At 38.9% G+C, this 15,035-nt stretch overlaps 1 protein-coding gene across 5 annotated transcripts in view; it reads right to left on the bottom strand.

Annotated features, from left to right (window-relative positions):
• Positions 1-15,035, bottom strand: part of TNRC6A (trinucleotide repeat containing adaptor 6A) — a 55,926-nt gene that overhangs the window by 4,075 nt on the left and 36,816 nt on the right. For 3 of the 5 annotated variants that reach the window (XM_031607006.2, XM_090151248.1, XM_090151250.1), the window contains 16 exons: positions 11,227-13,818; positions 10,227-10,391; positions 9,721-9,896; positions 9,345-9,425; positions 8,834-8,885; positions 7,285-7,427; positions 6,790-6,936; positions 6,478-6,615; positions 6,117-6,245; positions 5,924-6,001; positions 5,459-5,669; positions 3,110-3,244; positions 1,527-1,685; positions 982-1,122; positions 374-481; positions 1-167 (listed from right to left, as the gene is read on the bottom strand). The exon at positions 1-167 is cut by the window's left edge and continues 55 nt beyond it. In XM_031607006.2, the coding sequence (XP_031462866.2) occupies positions 1-167; positions 374-481; positions 982-1,122; positions 1,527-1,685; positions 3,110-3,244; positions 5,459-5,669; positions 5,924-6,001; positions 6,117-6,245; positions 6,478-6,615; positions 6,790-6,936; positions 7,285-7,427; positions 8,834-8,885; positions 9,345-9,425; positions 9,721-9,896; positions 10,227-10,391; positions 11,227-13,818 (4,622 nt within the window). The remainder of the gene's footprint in view (positions 168-373; positions 482-981; positions 1,123-1,526; positions 1,686-3,109; positions 3,245-5,458; positions 5,670-5,923; positions 6,002-6,116; positions 6,246-6,477; positions 6,616-6,789; positions 6,937-7,284; positions 7,428-8,833; positions 8,886-9,344; positions 9,426-9,720; positions 9,897-10,226; positions 10,392-11,226; positions 13,819-15,035) is intronic. The other 2 variants (XM_090151251.1, XM_090151249.1) reach the window with 1 other exon arrangement.

Raw genomic sequence — 15,035 nt, forward strand, 5'->3', positions numbered from 1 at the left:
ATCCCAAGTGGACAAAGGTGGTTTCTGGCCTGTTAGCCCTGGAGGTGGGCGGGATGGAGCAGTGATGCTTTTAGGTGGCAAAGGGACCTTCCACAGCTCATGAGCCAGAGAGGTGTTAGTGACTGATCCAGGAGACCATGTTGATTTGGAATCACTGTTTCTGGCTACTAGAAGACAAAAGACAACAAGAAATCAATACTCTTTGGAACTTGCACCAGTCTACAAATAAAAGCTGTTAAATGAGAGTAAAATAAACATTTGAGTTACCATTCAGATGAGACCCCATGACTAATTTTTATTGACAACTTGGTAACTCACTGAAGCACATAAAAGGCACAAAATGTCCACTTGGAGCAATCTAAGATGATGTTACCTGAAGTGCTTTGTGCTGTACTGCTGAGGGAAACATTGTAGTTGGAGGCACGAATGGATGACCAGGCACTAGTTGAAGGCAGCGTGGTGTTCAAAGATGAGGATGACCCTATAATAAAAATAGAAATCGATCACGGGACAGTGTGTCAAAATGGCAAAAATATTAGAAGACTGAACATGTCTGCAGAGTCAAACAAAGGATCTTTTCCACTCTTCTTAGTCCTTATTCTTAACCAAAGGCAAGTGGTGGCAAGCATGCTCAACATCAGGAAGCACCCTACACTCACCACATGCAAAGCTCATTCCATTACTGCAGCAGCTAGACTGCCTGCTTTCCAACACACTGCCTGTGTGTGCTCAGGAGGATTACATCAGAATGCACATCAGTAGTGCTCACTCACTCTTAACTGCATTCTTGGAATATCTGCTGCATTGCATCAAGCAACAGTGTCTGATCCAAAGATGAGCTTTCAGCCATGAAATCCACAATACAATAGATAAATAAGAAGATGAGAAAGTAGCAAATATATTTTCAAATAAATCACTGCTCTACGTGACTGCAAAAACACTGCTGCACAATTCATTGCAAAATGCACCTCCTGAACGTACCACTGTTCCTGTCCCTGAGGTGGTCAACTTCCCGCACAGTATTAATTGAAAGATTGTTTATGACACTGCCAGGAGTGACGTAAGGGTCAGTTTCAGGGTCGATGTTTGGATAACCTTTCCATGGCTCACCAGGACGAAATTCTAAAAACAGAGATTCAGAAAAGAAGTTTTTGTGTTTTTTTTTTTTTTCCCCCCATTGTTGTTACTACTTTTTTTAAAATCAGGAGACAGAGATGTATAACTAAGATAGATACACAGATGACTTACAATCCAAGACCTTATAAGTACTTAATTTACCTATTTTAGTCTTCACTTTCTTAATTTCTAGTTTTTCAGTCCCCTCTCACCAGGGTAAAATTTCCAAGCAGGGAGACATATTTATCTGTGCAATAAAACTACTGCTCTCAATTTCTATCAGGTAAAAGCACATCCTTCACAGCTTTCTGTATACTGTTTTTGTGACCCTCCACATGTAACAACCAAGGGATCTGGAAGAATGCTGACCAGTAAGAACCATGCAAGCAGTAAGTGGTGGCACTGCATACCTGGTGGCCAGTTAACACTGCTAGAGCCATTAGGCGATTTGGCACGGGGCCAGCCATCTCCAATAGATCCAGGAGGACTGGCTGGTGAAGTACTGCTGTTCATAAAGTCATATGGAACAAACGGAGACTCTTCCAGCCTAAAACCACTTGAAATAGCACCTATGTTTAAAAAAAAAAAAAAAGTCATATTTTCCACAGACATTCTGGGTATAAAATGCACACGTGTAAAATAAAAACAAGCCCATGTAAAGCAGTCATAAAATACATGCCAGCATACTGTTCTCTTATCATGTTGAGTTACACAGAAAGTCATAGAAGTGCACATAATCTAAAATGGAAGTAACTGAGCAGAAAACCTCAAGAATAGAATCCCACACAATCATATCAAAAACAGTACATTTATAAATTGAACTAAAATTTTAATTCAAGAGAATAAAACCATGATGTAAGACTCCAACTGGATAACAAATAGAGCAATATTCTGTGATGAGAATGTTCCTGATGAAGTACCTGCTAAGTCTGAAAAGACCTTTAACTACTGGAAAGCTCTTAAGTTTTACTCATATTTCCATAAGGAAAAGAAAAAGTTACCAGCAACAGAGCAAGAAACATAAGCAACATTCACAGTTCTGTGCAAATCCTGGAAGAACTTTGAAAGTCATATAGCAAAAAAAGCTACATTCTATAGTTTTGAAGGAATATATAACTGTTACTGTTGATTTAGTGCAATAGAGTTAAATGATCAAATTTGTAACACTGTTCAGAAAATGTTACCTACAGTTAAAGCAACACCAACACCTCTGACTTCCCCAGGTAATAATTGGCTGGAGTTTAGAGCAAGCAAGTGCAGCAGCAGGATGTCCCCACTACATGCTTCAGGCAGCAAATTATTTCATAGTATTAAAGCAGCTGACAAATCTAAAAATATCCAAACAATCTGAAGACTGAACAGTAATAGGAGACTGGAGACATTTTTAACTATCTTTAGACATAGAACCTTTGTGCTACAGACTCAAGTTTTAACTGGATGAAATTTCAAGCAACCACAACAGTTGAAACATCATGTGAATCCTGAGCACAGGAATGAAATATCAGGGAACAGCTTAGGTTGGAGGGGACCATCTAGTTCCACGTGCAGGGCTGCCACCCACCAGATCAGGCATCCAGGGTCCATCCAGCCTGGCCTTGAATGCTTCCAGAGACAGCAGCACAGTGGGTCAGGGGTTGGGGTGTAGCTTGAGAAATCTAAAGCCAGTTTTTAAAATGTATGAAGACTTCCAATTCAGATTAAGGTAAAACTAGTAGCAACAGGCGTGCTGAAAGCCTTAAAAAGGAATCCTGCACAATGTTCCTACTAGTCTCATCACAAGATCACTTCTGTAAGTTACAATATTAAGAAAGCTATGGGCTGCTGTACAACACAAGCAGCAAGTTTAGTGTAGACAATACCATACAAACTGCCAGCTACAGCAACACAAGTGTTACAACTACAAGCATAAATAAAGCAAACCTGCATCTTATACACAGAACTTGAAATTCTGAGGTGGTAGGTCAGATGCTATTTAAAGATGTGCTTAACATACCATGTTTGCTGGAGTTTTGCTCTAAAGATGTGTTCACAGAAATGCTGTCTACTGTAGTCCATTTCCTCAATCGAGATTGTGTTGGCTCTTTAATACTGCTCATATCCATGTTTACATTCAAGTTTGAGTTCATTCCTAAAAGATACACACAGCTTATGAAAGACAGGCTGAATGCCTTTATACTGTTAATTACCACTACCATTCTAATCAACATTTAAGAGCACATTACTACAGTTATTTCATGCTTTGAAGTCTGTATGAGAAACATTAACTTAAGTAGCACTTGATGCAGTGAACTTACTACAGACAGAAGCTAAGCTAAGCAATGCAAAGCACTCTGAAGTTCACAGCTGATGTCTTCATGCAGAAGTGCCAGTGGAAGAAGCCATTGTGGAAGAGAAATTAAAATGTAAACATCTAAAAGTGTGTCATTTTAGTACCAGAGTAGCATTGGTATAACAGTTGAACTCATCTGCACAAAGCACAAGGACTGTGAACTAATCTCAACTCTAAGACAGACAGACCTCTTTCCCAGTAGGAGGGTGTGTCAGTACATCCCTATTCAGCAAAAGTTACATACTGGAACTTACAGTTAGACCCTCAACCCCATTCTTATTCAGGCTTTAATATTCAAAATACTTAATTCTGTAAAGGAATTAGAACACGACTGGTCAAACTGGAAATAAAAACCACACACAGCTCCCTCACACAACACACACAACTCCCTCAGATGGGTCTGGCAAATTCTGACCAATTCAGCCACCCTGAACATGCACAGGGCTTCCTGCTCTCATTGCTACATCTTCTGATGCTGACAGTAGAACATGGAGAAAATAACACACCACAAGATTTTCCAGAACACAATTTGGCAACTTCTGCTCCTTCTCACATGACTTTGCTACTCAGTAGTATCCTCCAAGTGCACAAAAACTCCTCTTGGCTCTATTTTTCACAAAGGGGTGAAGAAATTCCAGAAACTTACTATTTCTTCCCTTAAGCCACTTAACTGTGGATTGAGTGTGACTCCACCTGCTGCTTTGACTACGCAGTACTACACCAAAGAGATCCCAAAACATTCATACATACTGCAGGTTACTGAAATGTAGCAACGACTGAGAAGAGAAAGCAGCTGCTTAATGATATTAAATGACATTTCAAATGAAGAAAAAAATATATCTAGTGGAAACAACAAGAACCTAATACATCAATACGAGAATCTAATATAGGGATGCAAATACTTGGTATGAAGTTTGGCAAGAAAGTTCAATATTCCTTTTATTAGAACTAACAGTGCCTCTAATAGCTAAGCAAACTTAATGTCTCTGCCTTGCCCTTTGGATGAAAGCAGTAGTTAATCTTGATGCCAGACAGCAGCAGCAACCATTAAGTAACAGCCTGGACTTAAGACTGGCCAAAAGCAAAATTCCAGTGTGCCACATGCACTGCAACCACACAGCTTGCACCAGCTCCCTGGCTCCAGAATACTTCACCTAAAGCACAAGGATTTCAGCAGCAGTCTCAACAAATATTTTTAATGAAAGGCAATGAGAATGCAAAGGAAACCAGCTCAGCAGAAAAGGCAGGATTGAAAGAACACAGAAGAAAAGCAAACTAAAAAGGAGGAACAAAAACAGGGGTAAAAAACAGAGGTAAATGGTATACAGTTGTATTAGGATAGCATTTAAAAGGGACCTAAAATAAGGAGAAAATATACAAGCCTGGAATTTCTGAAGTAGAAATTGGACTGAAGCCTGGAAATGTAGGGAGAAAGAAACAGGAGATACTTGTATTTATAAACGGTCAGACATTTTGTCTGGAATGAGACAGCCATTCTTTAAAAATGCAGAACTAAAAGCTATTCTGGACAAAACGACTAGAAGAAATTTAATTTTTTTTGTTTTACCCATATTATTCCAGATTAATTGAAAATATTCTTAAAGTTCAAAGAAATGTAACCACTTCAACGGGTTCTTTATAGTTTCTACTTTCCAAATGTCCTTTAGCTTCAGGATATGTGACTGCAAAAGGACTTTGTGTTATCTTTGGGATCCATAGGATAAGAAAAAAATAAAAGGAAACGGACATACTATTAAGATGTGCAACATTTTGCACTGAAGTACTGATAATCGTTTCTGGGAATAAGTGTACTTATGGGAAAAGCTATTTGGTGAACAAAATTAACTGGATGACTCCCATTAAGAATTACTACTACAGTTAAAATTGTAAACATTAACAGGATAATAACCACTATTGTTTTCAGAAGAAAACTACAGGCAAAATTAGAAGAAAGGCTGTGTGTCCTTTGTTACATAAATATTGACTGTACGAAGTTAGCATGAAAAAACTCACCTATAGGAAAGCTGCTGAATGAATTTATTGGTGATGGCCCTTTCTGTAGCTCAGGAGTAGCATGGGGTATGACATTCTCAAGGAAAGATTTCATGCTGGGCTGATGGAGTGACTGCTGTTGAGAAGGTGGAGTTTGCTGCTTCATTAACAGGTTTGGATCAAGCTGACGGGACTGTTGCATCATCTGTTGCTGCATACTAATAGATCGACCCTTAAAAAAAACAAAGCAGTTACAATATCAATAGTCAAAAGCTTTTCTACATTTAAAGATAATAAATCAATTTTTATGTTTTGTGCATATTAACATATCAAAAACCCAGCATTAAGCTAAGTGTATTCCTTTAAAGCTCGTCAAAACCCAATTCATTCTTGCACACTTTTATAGAGCTTGTAACTAGAAATGCGGCTCAAGACCAATGACAATTTAAAAAAAAAGTTTGAAAAGTTAATAATAAAAGTATTTACCTGCTGCTCCTGCTGTTGACGACCACCAGAAGGCATGCTTCTTTGATTCTGCACTTTTTGCTGCTGAGCCAACAACCGCTAGGAGACAGTGTTTTGGTGTTGTTTGTTTGTTTTAGAAAAACGTACAGCTGAGGTAAGTTTCTACTTGCATGTTCAAACAGAACACAGAGCATTTACCTTTTTTTTAGCTTACCTGTAACTGGGAGATCTGAGAAAGCTGGTTTAACTGGGACAGTTGATTCAACATGGCTACCTGTTGTGGGCCAAAAAGTGGGCTCAGGCCACCGTTGTTTGGTGCATACTTCAGTAATGATACCGGAACCTGCAGAACAGACCAGCACAATCAGTGAGTGACCAGCACGTGCAAGTAGTTACACTAGCTGTAGGATATTACAATTTCAGGTTAACAGTTACCTATTTTTTGTAACACTAATCGGGACAAGTAAGTTTTCAAACATTTACAGAATAAATATCAGCAACACCGGTAAACAGAAAATTCTTCTGAAGCAGCATTTTGGTAGCTTATATGTAGAATGTTCCAAGTACTTAGTTACCTGAGGGGATAGTAATGGAGGAGGCACTTGAGCACGTGGATTAGGCTGAGATGAATTAAGAGGTTGTGCTGGAGGCTGCTGCATGCTCCTGGGCTGTGCTGCTATATTACCAACACCAAACACACTGGGATTGCCATTCTGGGGAAAAGATGGATTGGTTAGAGACAATAAACCTCTTCCACTACTTCTCCCATCCCTATACATTCGCATTATAACTAAAAGACAGATTAATCATATTAATAGCTAGGATGTTATAATAAAAGGTATTAAATGCTGTCAAGTAACATGCCAAGGATATGCACACAGCCTTACCTGTCTAACAGAATTCAAGTTTTGCATACCCAGCCCTGCCAGGGAGCCAAGGGCTTGGTTAGGTAGTGCACTATTTGAAGGGGGAAGCTTCATGTTTTGATTGGACATAAACTGCATGTTTTGGGACTCGTCTGCTACAATGCCATCCTGATTGGACAGACAAACCGATGCGCAACAACCAGCCAGCAAGCAAGCAGTAGGGAGAAACCATTGCCAGGAACAGAAGGGAAGAGTCACATGAGAGTCCAGCATCAGCAGGAAATAGGCAGAAAACAAAAGAGATCAGGTTAGTTATTTGCACTGCAAATGGGCTACAGAAAGTGCTTAGTATTATATATCAGTAAGTTAAAAAGAATAAAACATATCTTATGGATCAACAAGAAAGCACTAAGTTTCTTCTTCACCAAATGCAGAAAGCTAAGGAGCGCACACATAAATACTTGTAATACTGAGTCAAAGAAGTTCAGAATGTCCACCAGTGAGACAGCTACTAACCTTATCAAAATAAGGACTGCGATCCATGGAAGACTCTTTGGAAATCTGAGGACGAGAACCAGGGCCTTTTCCAACCACACGATTGTAATCTCCAACATTGAGGCCATGCTTATCAATCTCCATTCTCTTATCTTGCAATATCCCTAAAAGAAGGTGAGAGAGATGTGACTATGACATTGAAGGACTACACAGTTTTCCAGATACAATATGAATGGGCTTAAGCTTATAAAATACACAACACAGCTTTCAAGCTTGGTACTAATAAAAGAAAGCATCAATTCAGTTTTAAACTGTCTGGGTTTTGCTTCAAAGGAAAGGGAACACTACGAATCAGCGGCTACAGGAACTTCAAATTCAGAATCAGAAAAGCATCAACACTTTGTACACTTCCCCAAAATATTCTCAGTCTGTTCTCAAAAACAAAGCATATATAGTTGTTTAAGTCAGACATAAATGTCACCTTTTTGTTTTTCTTTGAAGAGTCACAACAAGCACTGTCTTGGCTTTGAAGCAGTATCTTTATTACATGCCCTTCATCTGCATAAGATTTCAGAGACTCTTTAATTTTATTCAGTTATTGTGGGGGGAATTACAACAAAAAAGATGGAAACATTTTTAATACTAGTGTTCATTGAAAGCCCATTTTAACATTTAGCTTCCATTGTTAATGCCACTAGGCAAGGTGGAAGATCAAAATATAAGCAGTAGTAAAGCAGTGTACTTCAATGCATAATACTGCATTAATACCTCACTGCATGCACTGCAAGGGAATTATTTTCAAGCAGATACTTTAAATTCAAATTCAAGAACTGAGATCATTTAAGAATGAGGTTTTCTATTATGTTTTAAATCTGAAACGCAAAGAACTTGTGCAATATAGATCATGAGCCAAAAGTGAAAAAAGTAATTTTCAACTAAAATTAAGAAGTGCAGTTACAATAAACACAACACCACAATTATTTTTCATTACATGTCCTACTATCATATACAATTAGTCATCTATTAAATTTAATTATCCTATTTTTCATTTGCTAGAGGAATCATAATGGCAAACGATCTCAAATAAAGGCTGCTCAAAAGTGACTTTTGCATTCAAATATAAATGTATCTGAAGTAACTGTTCAGTATTAATTTACTTCTTCGAACCGAAAATGCATTTCCAAGAATGAACCACAAGGAGCAAGTGTGGTATTCAGAACATTTGTGCCTATTTAGGGAAACTGTCCACAAAGCACTCTGGATACTTGTATTAAGAAAACAAAAAACCAAAAACCCACACCACATAAGCATACTTTCGTGCCAGCTCAGTATGTATAAGATTAGTTTGACTTTTGGATTAACAGTACTGCAGCGATCAGCTACGCAGTGTCATATGCACAAGTCTTTTTTTTTCCTGCTCTATAAGAACATTTTTTAAGGAAATATTTTATATATATATACACACACACACACACAAAATAAATTACTATATATACTTCTGTAAACTGATATATTTAAACTAAGAGATTGGAAAGGAAAGCTGTAAAATCTAGTTATTTCCTTTTCTTACCTCCAGACATGTCCATCTTATTGCTCTGTATGGTTTCTTCTGGTGATTCTCTCTGCAGTAATGAAATGAATCAATTATTTAACAATAATCCTTTTAAAAGCTAAAACAAAGAGATTAATATATTATTTCAATTCAGACATGCAGGAAAAAAAAACATCAAGATAATTGGGCTCTATCTTAAAGTGTTTTGTCCCTTTGATATCCACTGAAAGCAGACATTTACTGAAATCCATATCACAGAATCACAGAATTCATACATATGTAACTAACTAGAATAACAGACTACTAGATGAATACCTGGGTAATGTTTACAACAATGCCTTTCTTTGTAAATAAGTCTTTTTATATTGAGAATGTACAATGGAAAATGGATGAGCGACAGAGGAGACAAACAGAAGTAAAAAGGAAAACAATACGAAAATGAGCTTCAGACAATCAAAAACTTTCATTTTCGTGCATTGCAACTAACACTCTAAGAAGGCAATACTGACAGGAAAGATATAATACTTACTGAAAAACTGAGATTTGTGAATTGCTTAATGAATGGATTGATCCATGCTTCATCTTGCTTATTTCCACCTTTCATTATTCCCTTAAAAACAGAAAGGAATTCCCATGACACTCAGGAGATGTTTGCCACCTACTGCTTAAATTAAACTATAAAACATTATGAATGAAGATGAAAGCTTAATGGTACTCCACTCAGCACAGCAATCTGTTCTTAGTATTCAGAAATGACAACATTGCAAAAACCCTGACAGAACCTTCTGAGGGAATTGTTTTACACAGTAAGAAGAAATAATCCTCAGGAGCCTCATAACTTCTTTTTCTTTCCATTGCCAACTTGCACCTGTGTGTGGATTTGACATTTCACAAGTCACAATTACCTTTGTGGGCATTTTCTTCATATAGGGTGGCCAGTTCAAAGATGTGTTAGCTTCTTGTGAAGAACTGCTGTTCCACATTCCAATCTCTACATCCTCTTCTTCCTCCCAGCTGGTCTGACGACTGCCTGTCAATGGCATATCATCTCCACACCAACTATCTTGCATAGATTTAGGCCCTGGTTGTGGAAAAAACAAAACCAAACCAAACCCCAACACATTAACACTTCAAACCACAAAAATCTCCACGCAAATCAGCTACTAAAACCTGAAGCTAGAAGTAGCTTCTTTAATCATGCCAAGTGCCAGATCAACAATGGTCTGGTGGTGAAGGACACACCAATGAGCAGCTACTCTGATAGAAAAAAAAAAAAAAGCATCAATTTGCATTGGCTGCCATTAACACAGACAGAAATGAGCTTTATGCTTACTTCAAATTAAAGCCTCCAAAAAAGATAAGTATTTCACCTTCAGTATTGTTACTCAAAGATGGTGCAAAAAGCACTCACCAGGTTTATTTGGAGCCTGTTGACCAAGAGAAGCGTTTCCCCAGCCAGAGGTGCCTCCTGCATCGCTGATGGGTTCTCCCCAGCTAGTACCAGTATCCATGGGCTTACCCCACGCTGAAGTTCCATTATCTACAGTAGTGGCTGGAGTAGAAGGCTCTCCCCAACCTTTTTAAAGCAGTATGAGTTACTGGCATGTTTTTTTTTTTAAACAGGATTTTAAAAGCCACTTTAAAGAATCAAGTGTTTTGCCTTTTCAAAGCCATAGCATACAGTAAAAAGCTTATTAGCAAACATTTACATTTTGCACAAAGGTAATTATTACAACCATAAGCTGTTCCATTAAAAAGAAGCAAAAACACAAATTCCATATATAAAGAATTAGATGGAGAATAGGCATTTCTAAAATACTAAGTTCCTAAGGGCTGCTCCTTATGCTTAAGCTATTTCTCTCTGCAGCTGAAAAAGTACAAAATACTGTGCATGTACCACGCAAACATGTCTACAACTATTTTCTGCCCCCAAAACTACCAGCCTGCAAATTCTGATGTTTAGTGCATATAAAGTAACCGTGTTTCATTCTGATAGCAGCCCAACCTGGTTTGTTGTTTGTTTCTGGTTTGTTTTTTTTTTTGATTCTTCGGCAACATTAAGTTTTAACTTTTAGAATCAAATGAAGAAAAAAAAACCTATTCCTTAGATATATACATTTATATATATTTAGCACTTACCCTTTGTCCCCACACCCCAGGATTCCAGCAGAGCTGCCTAGTCTACATTACTGAAACTGTTTAAAATGAGAACAGATCTTCCAATTTGTATAAAAATATCAAAACATCTACCTGCGTTCTCCTTTTAAAAGATAATAATGATAATAAAAAGGTACTTCCGTTGTCACCTTCACCTCTCCACTCTGAATCTAAAATATGTTATATGAAACAAGTAGAAGAGAACTGTTTTACAATTAAATGAAAGCACAAGCTTGCGTAAAGTCAAGTCTTACCAGAACCCGAACTGCTCTCCTTGCTAGACATGGCACTTGAAGACAGTAGCTGCTGATGTACCTGTGCTTGCTGGTCTGAACTGCTGCTACTGTTTGGGACATTTTTATTCCACATATTCACATTTTTGTAGTTGTATTTGCTTGGATCACCCCAAGCAGAAGTTCCATCATCAATTTCCATTTTGCGGCGTATTGATTCAGGGGATGGCTCCTCCCAGCCAGTGGGTTCCTCCTCCTTTGCTGGGGCTGGCATTGGTCCCCCCAGCCAGCCTGAGCCCGGCGGTTTATTGGTGGCAGACGGTGCTCCCCAAGATCCAACATCTTGTTTGTTCCATTCTGGAGAGTTGATTGGCTTTGATGAATCCCCCCAACCTTGAGGCTGATTGGATTTAGGAGGGTCTCCCCAGCCCTGGTTCTGATTAGACTTTGCAGGCTCATCCCATCCTGAAGTATTATTTGGGTTTGTATTATTACTACCTCCCCAAGTAACAGAATTTGATTTACCTGGCTCATTCCAACCAGATACTGATCTGTCACTGTCGCTACCTCCTGAACTGGATTTCTTAGTCTCACCCCAATGGTTACTTCTTGAATTTTCACCCCAGCTGTCACTGGCAGAAACAGCCCAACCCTGGCTGGCCTTCTGTCCTTCTACCCATCCCTGTTTCATCTTCTGCGTGTCATTCCAAGATGACTTTTCCTCTTTGCCACTTCCCCATGATTGATTGCTCTTGACCATTACTGTAGCAGCAGAATCCTCTTCCCACCCCCCTTGGCTATTTGACCCTTTGGAGTCTCCCCACCTTGTAGCAGACTTTGGATCTCCCCACCCTGATACAGATGAGGTATCATTATTATTAGGGCTAGGTCTATCCACACATCCCCCTGAGCTAGAAGTCTGTGTCACAGAGCCTCCCCAGGCCTCTGTCCCATTGTCAGTTTTTCTTTCACCTCTTGGTGATGTTTCGGTATCCCAGGCAGTGTTCTGTTTGATCGGAGTCTGTCCCCAACCAGAATTGGAAAGGACACGTGGATCTAAGTCAGTTCTGTTTACTATACTTTGGAGTAATGCATGCTGGTCAACTTTTCTTCTCTCTCGATTCTGTCCTTCGGTAGCTACTCTATCTTCATGGCATCCAGTGCTCTCTGTACTACCTTCACCGTCCCCTGTACCTGTTTTGGCCCACGCGCTATTCTGCTCAGTTATCTGAGACACAGCAGAACTCTGGCTGTTAAGGTCATCCTCTTCAGTAGATTTCCATCCGTTTGTAAACTTCCTGGTATTTCCATTTACACTGTCATTGGAATGCTGATTACTAGGCAGTTTACTCCATTCACCATTTGAAATGTTAGTGCCAGTGTTTTGTGCAGGGTTGCCCCATCCTCTTCTACTTCCGCCAGCACTCGCACCATTTCCACTTCCCCATGGCATATTCTGGGAGTTGACTGTCCCTGCTTCCCACACCCCTCCTCCTTTATTCCCGTTGATTTGAAAGTTAGTGCTGCCAGGCCCACTAATGCCTGACTGCATTAGAGTTGCATTCACAGTGTCACCATTAGCTTGGCTGTTTGGGCCTGAACATTTGTCTCCAGAGAAATTAGAACCATAGGCACCCCATGTAGTACCATAAGATCCACCATTTTTCGCCTCACCATTGCTAAGGTGAGAAATGGAAGTGCCATTTGTAACTGGGGAGGCCTGAATCTGAGAATGATTCATTGTGCTCACACGCCAGGCCCCATGCCCTGTATTATTAGGCAGTTCGTTAATCTGCGCTGAACCAGCAGAGTTTGGTAAACTAGAGGTCATAAAGTTAGTAGTGTTATTTGGTCCATTCATTTCAGTGTTAAGGTTTTGAGGTTGCCCACTGAATGAAACCTTCCTTGTACCATTTACTTCAGAATCACAATTTTCCTGAAGGCTTCCCCAGGAACCATGGGCTGAACCACCCACTTTAGAGTTAATACTCTGACTGTTAGATATCTGACCTATGGTACTGCACTGAATATTTGTGCCAGAATTACCACTCCCTACAGACCCTTTCAGGGCATGTCCATTGTTCTCCAGTACAGGCCAGGCACCATGGTTGCCATTTGAATTCAAAGTGCTTGGATTTAACCCTCCATTTGATGAAGAGTTTATGGTGCCCCAAGCATTCATTCTATTGTTGCTACTTTCAGATTTGCTGTCAGGAGCATCCACAGAAACTTGACATGTGCTTATTATGGTTCCATGGGATAAACCCCATGGCCCATTAATACTTCCATTGCCCACATTATTGCTGTTGCTACCAACCACAAACTTATTTTGAGAACCATGTCCGATGCCATTTCGAATGCCATCATTTTCACCACCTGTGCTCCCTGAAGCCATTATAATGAGGTTTCTCTCTGACCCAGAGCTAGAGGCAGAGTCAGTGTCCATACATTCTGATGTCAACTCTGGGTCACTGCCAGTGATTGATGGCCATGCTTCTTTGTCAGAGCCGTCTACAATAACTTTATCCCAGTTTGTGCTGGATTCACTATTTGAAGAGACTGGTCCCCAGTGAGAATTTTCATAATGGGATCCTAGACCACTGTGGTTCAGATCTAAAGAGAAGAAGGAAAGTCCAAGGCCATTATTATAAACACAGTATTATTACTTCATTAAACAGAAGAAAAACAATGTACAAAGACACTAAAGTCAAGAACTTCTTTGCTTATTTTAACACTAGTCACTGAAAACTACTGAGAAAACTTTACAGCACACCTGCTCAGAACATCACCCTATGCATAACCTAGAACAATTCTCATTAAATGCACAAAGCAGAATTCTCACAAAAAGCACGACTAAACACTACAGAAAGTTCAGTTCTGTTTTTTCCAAATAGTGTTGTTTTGGTTTCTTTTAACACTCTGTATAACTAGATAGAAAACGCTTTATGAAAAATAAAGTGTTTGAATTCAAAGAGATTCTGAAAGGCAGTAATCTAAACTGGATATTAAACTGACCTAGCAGTAGCAAATGTTATGAGACAATAGCTGCAGAAACACACACCATTAAAAGATATTATGTATGTTTTCTCAGGTACGAATTAATTCTTTTATACAAAAACAACTCGACACAAAAGTCACAATGCCAATCTAAAGTTCTGCTGCTGTAGAAACACCATAGCAACTGAACTACTGCTTCTCATTGTCAGTTATGTAAGAACTACCATTTCTTTTTTAATTAGTAGGATCATTATGACCTGGAGTCAGGAAGAAATACATCTCAATTGACTTCCAAATATTTTGTGGTTAAGTACACACATCACAAAGTATTTGCTATAAAATTAAGTGCTGTCAATATTCATTTTATATTTCTAAAGCTTTATTGCAGAGATTTTTTTTCCCCCAAAATTGTTAAATCAAAGCACAGACAAATGCATTGCAACATGAAACTACAGAATTATGAGGCATATGGAAATACAGTAATGAAGATGACAACAAAACACAAATATAACACCTCTCAGTGCAGTTCACTTATTATTTTCCTGAACCGAAACAACACATGCTCAGTTGCAAGTCACCTGTCTGCTCAGTAAAAACATTTCCATTTTTAAAAAAAGTCTGCTTTTCTAAAAGCAACGTTCTTGGGTTTTTTTTTTTGCCTTTACTTAGAATATGGAATAAGCACGTGCCTAAAGAAAAATTTCTGTTCATACTCATTCTAAATGGATTTTTACAGTACATGCCTTACATCTGTCTAGAGAAGGCTATTCACACTGACCTTTACAAAGCTGTACCTGTCCCTGCTAACAGACAGAGCTAACAGTAACAAAATG

Source organism: Phasianus colchicus, chromosome 16 (genome assembly GCF_987193195.1).
Source record: "Phasianus colchicus chromosome 16, bPhaCol1.hap1.1, whole genome shotgun sequence".
Classification (NCBI taxonomy): domain Eukaryota; kingdom Metazoa; phylum Chordata; class Aves; order Galliformes; family Phasianidae; genus Phasianus; species Phasianus colchicus.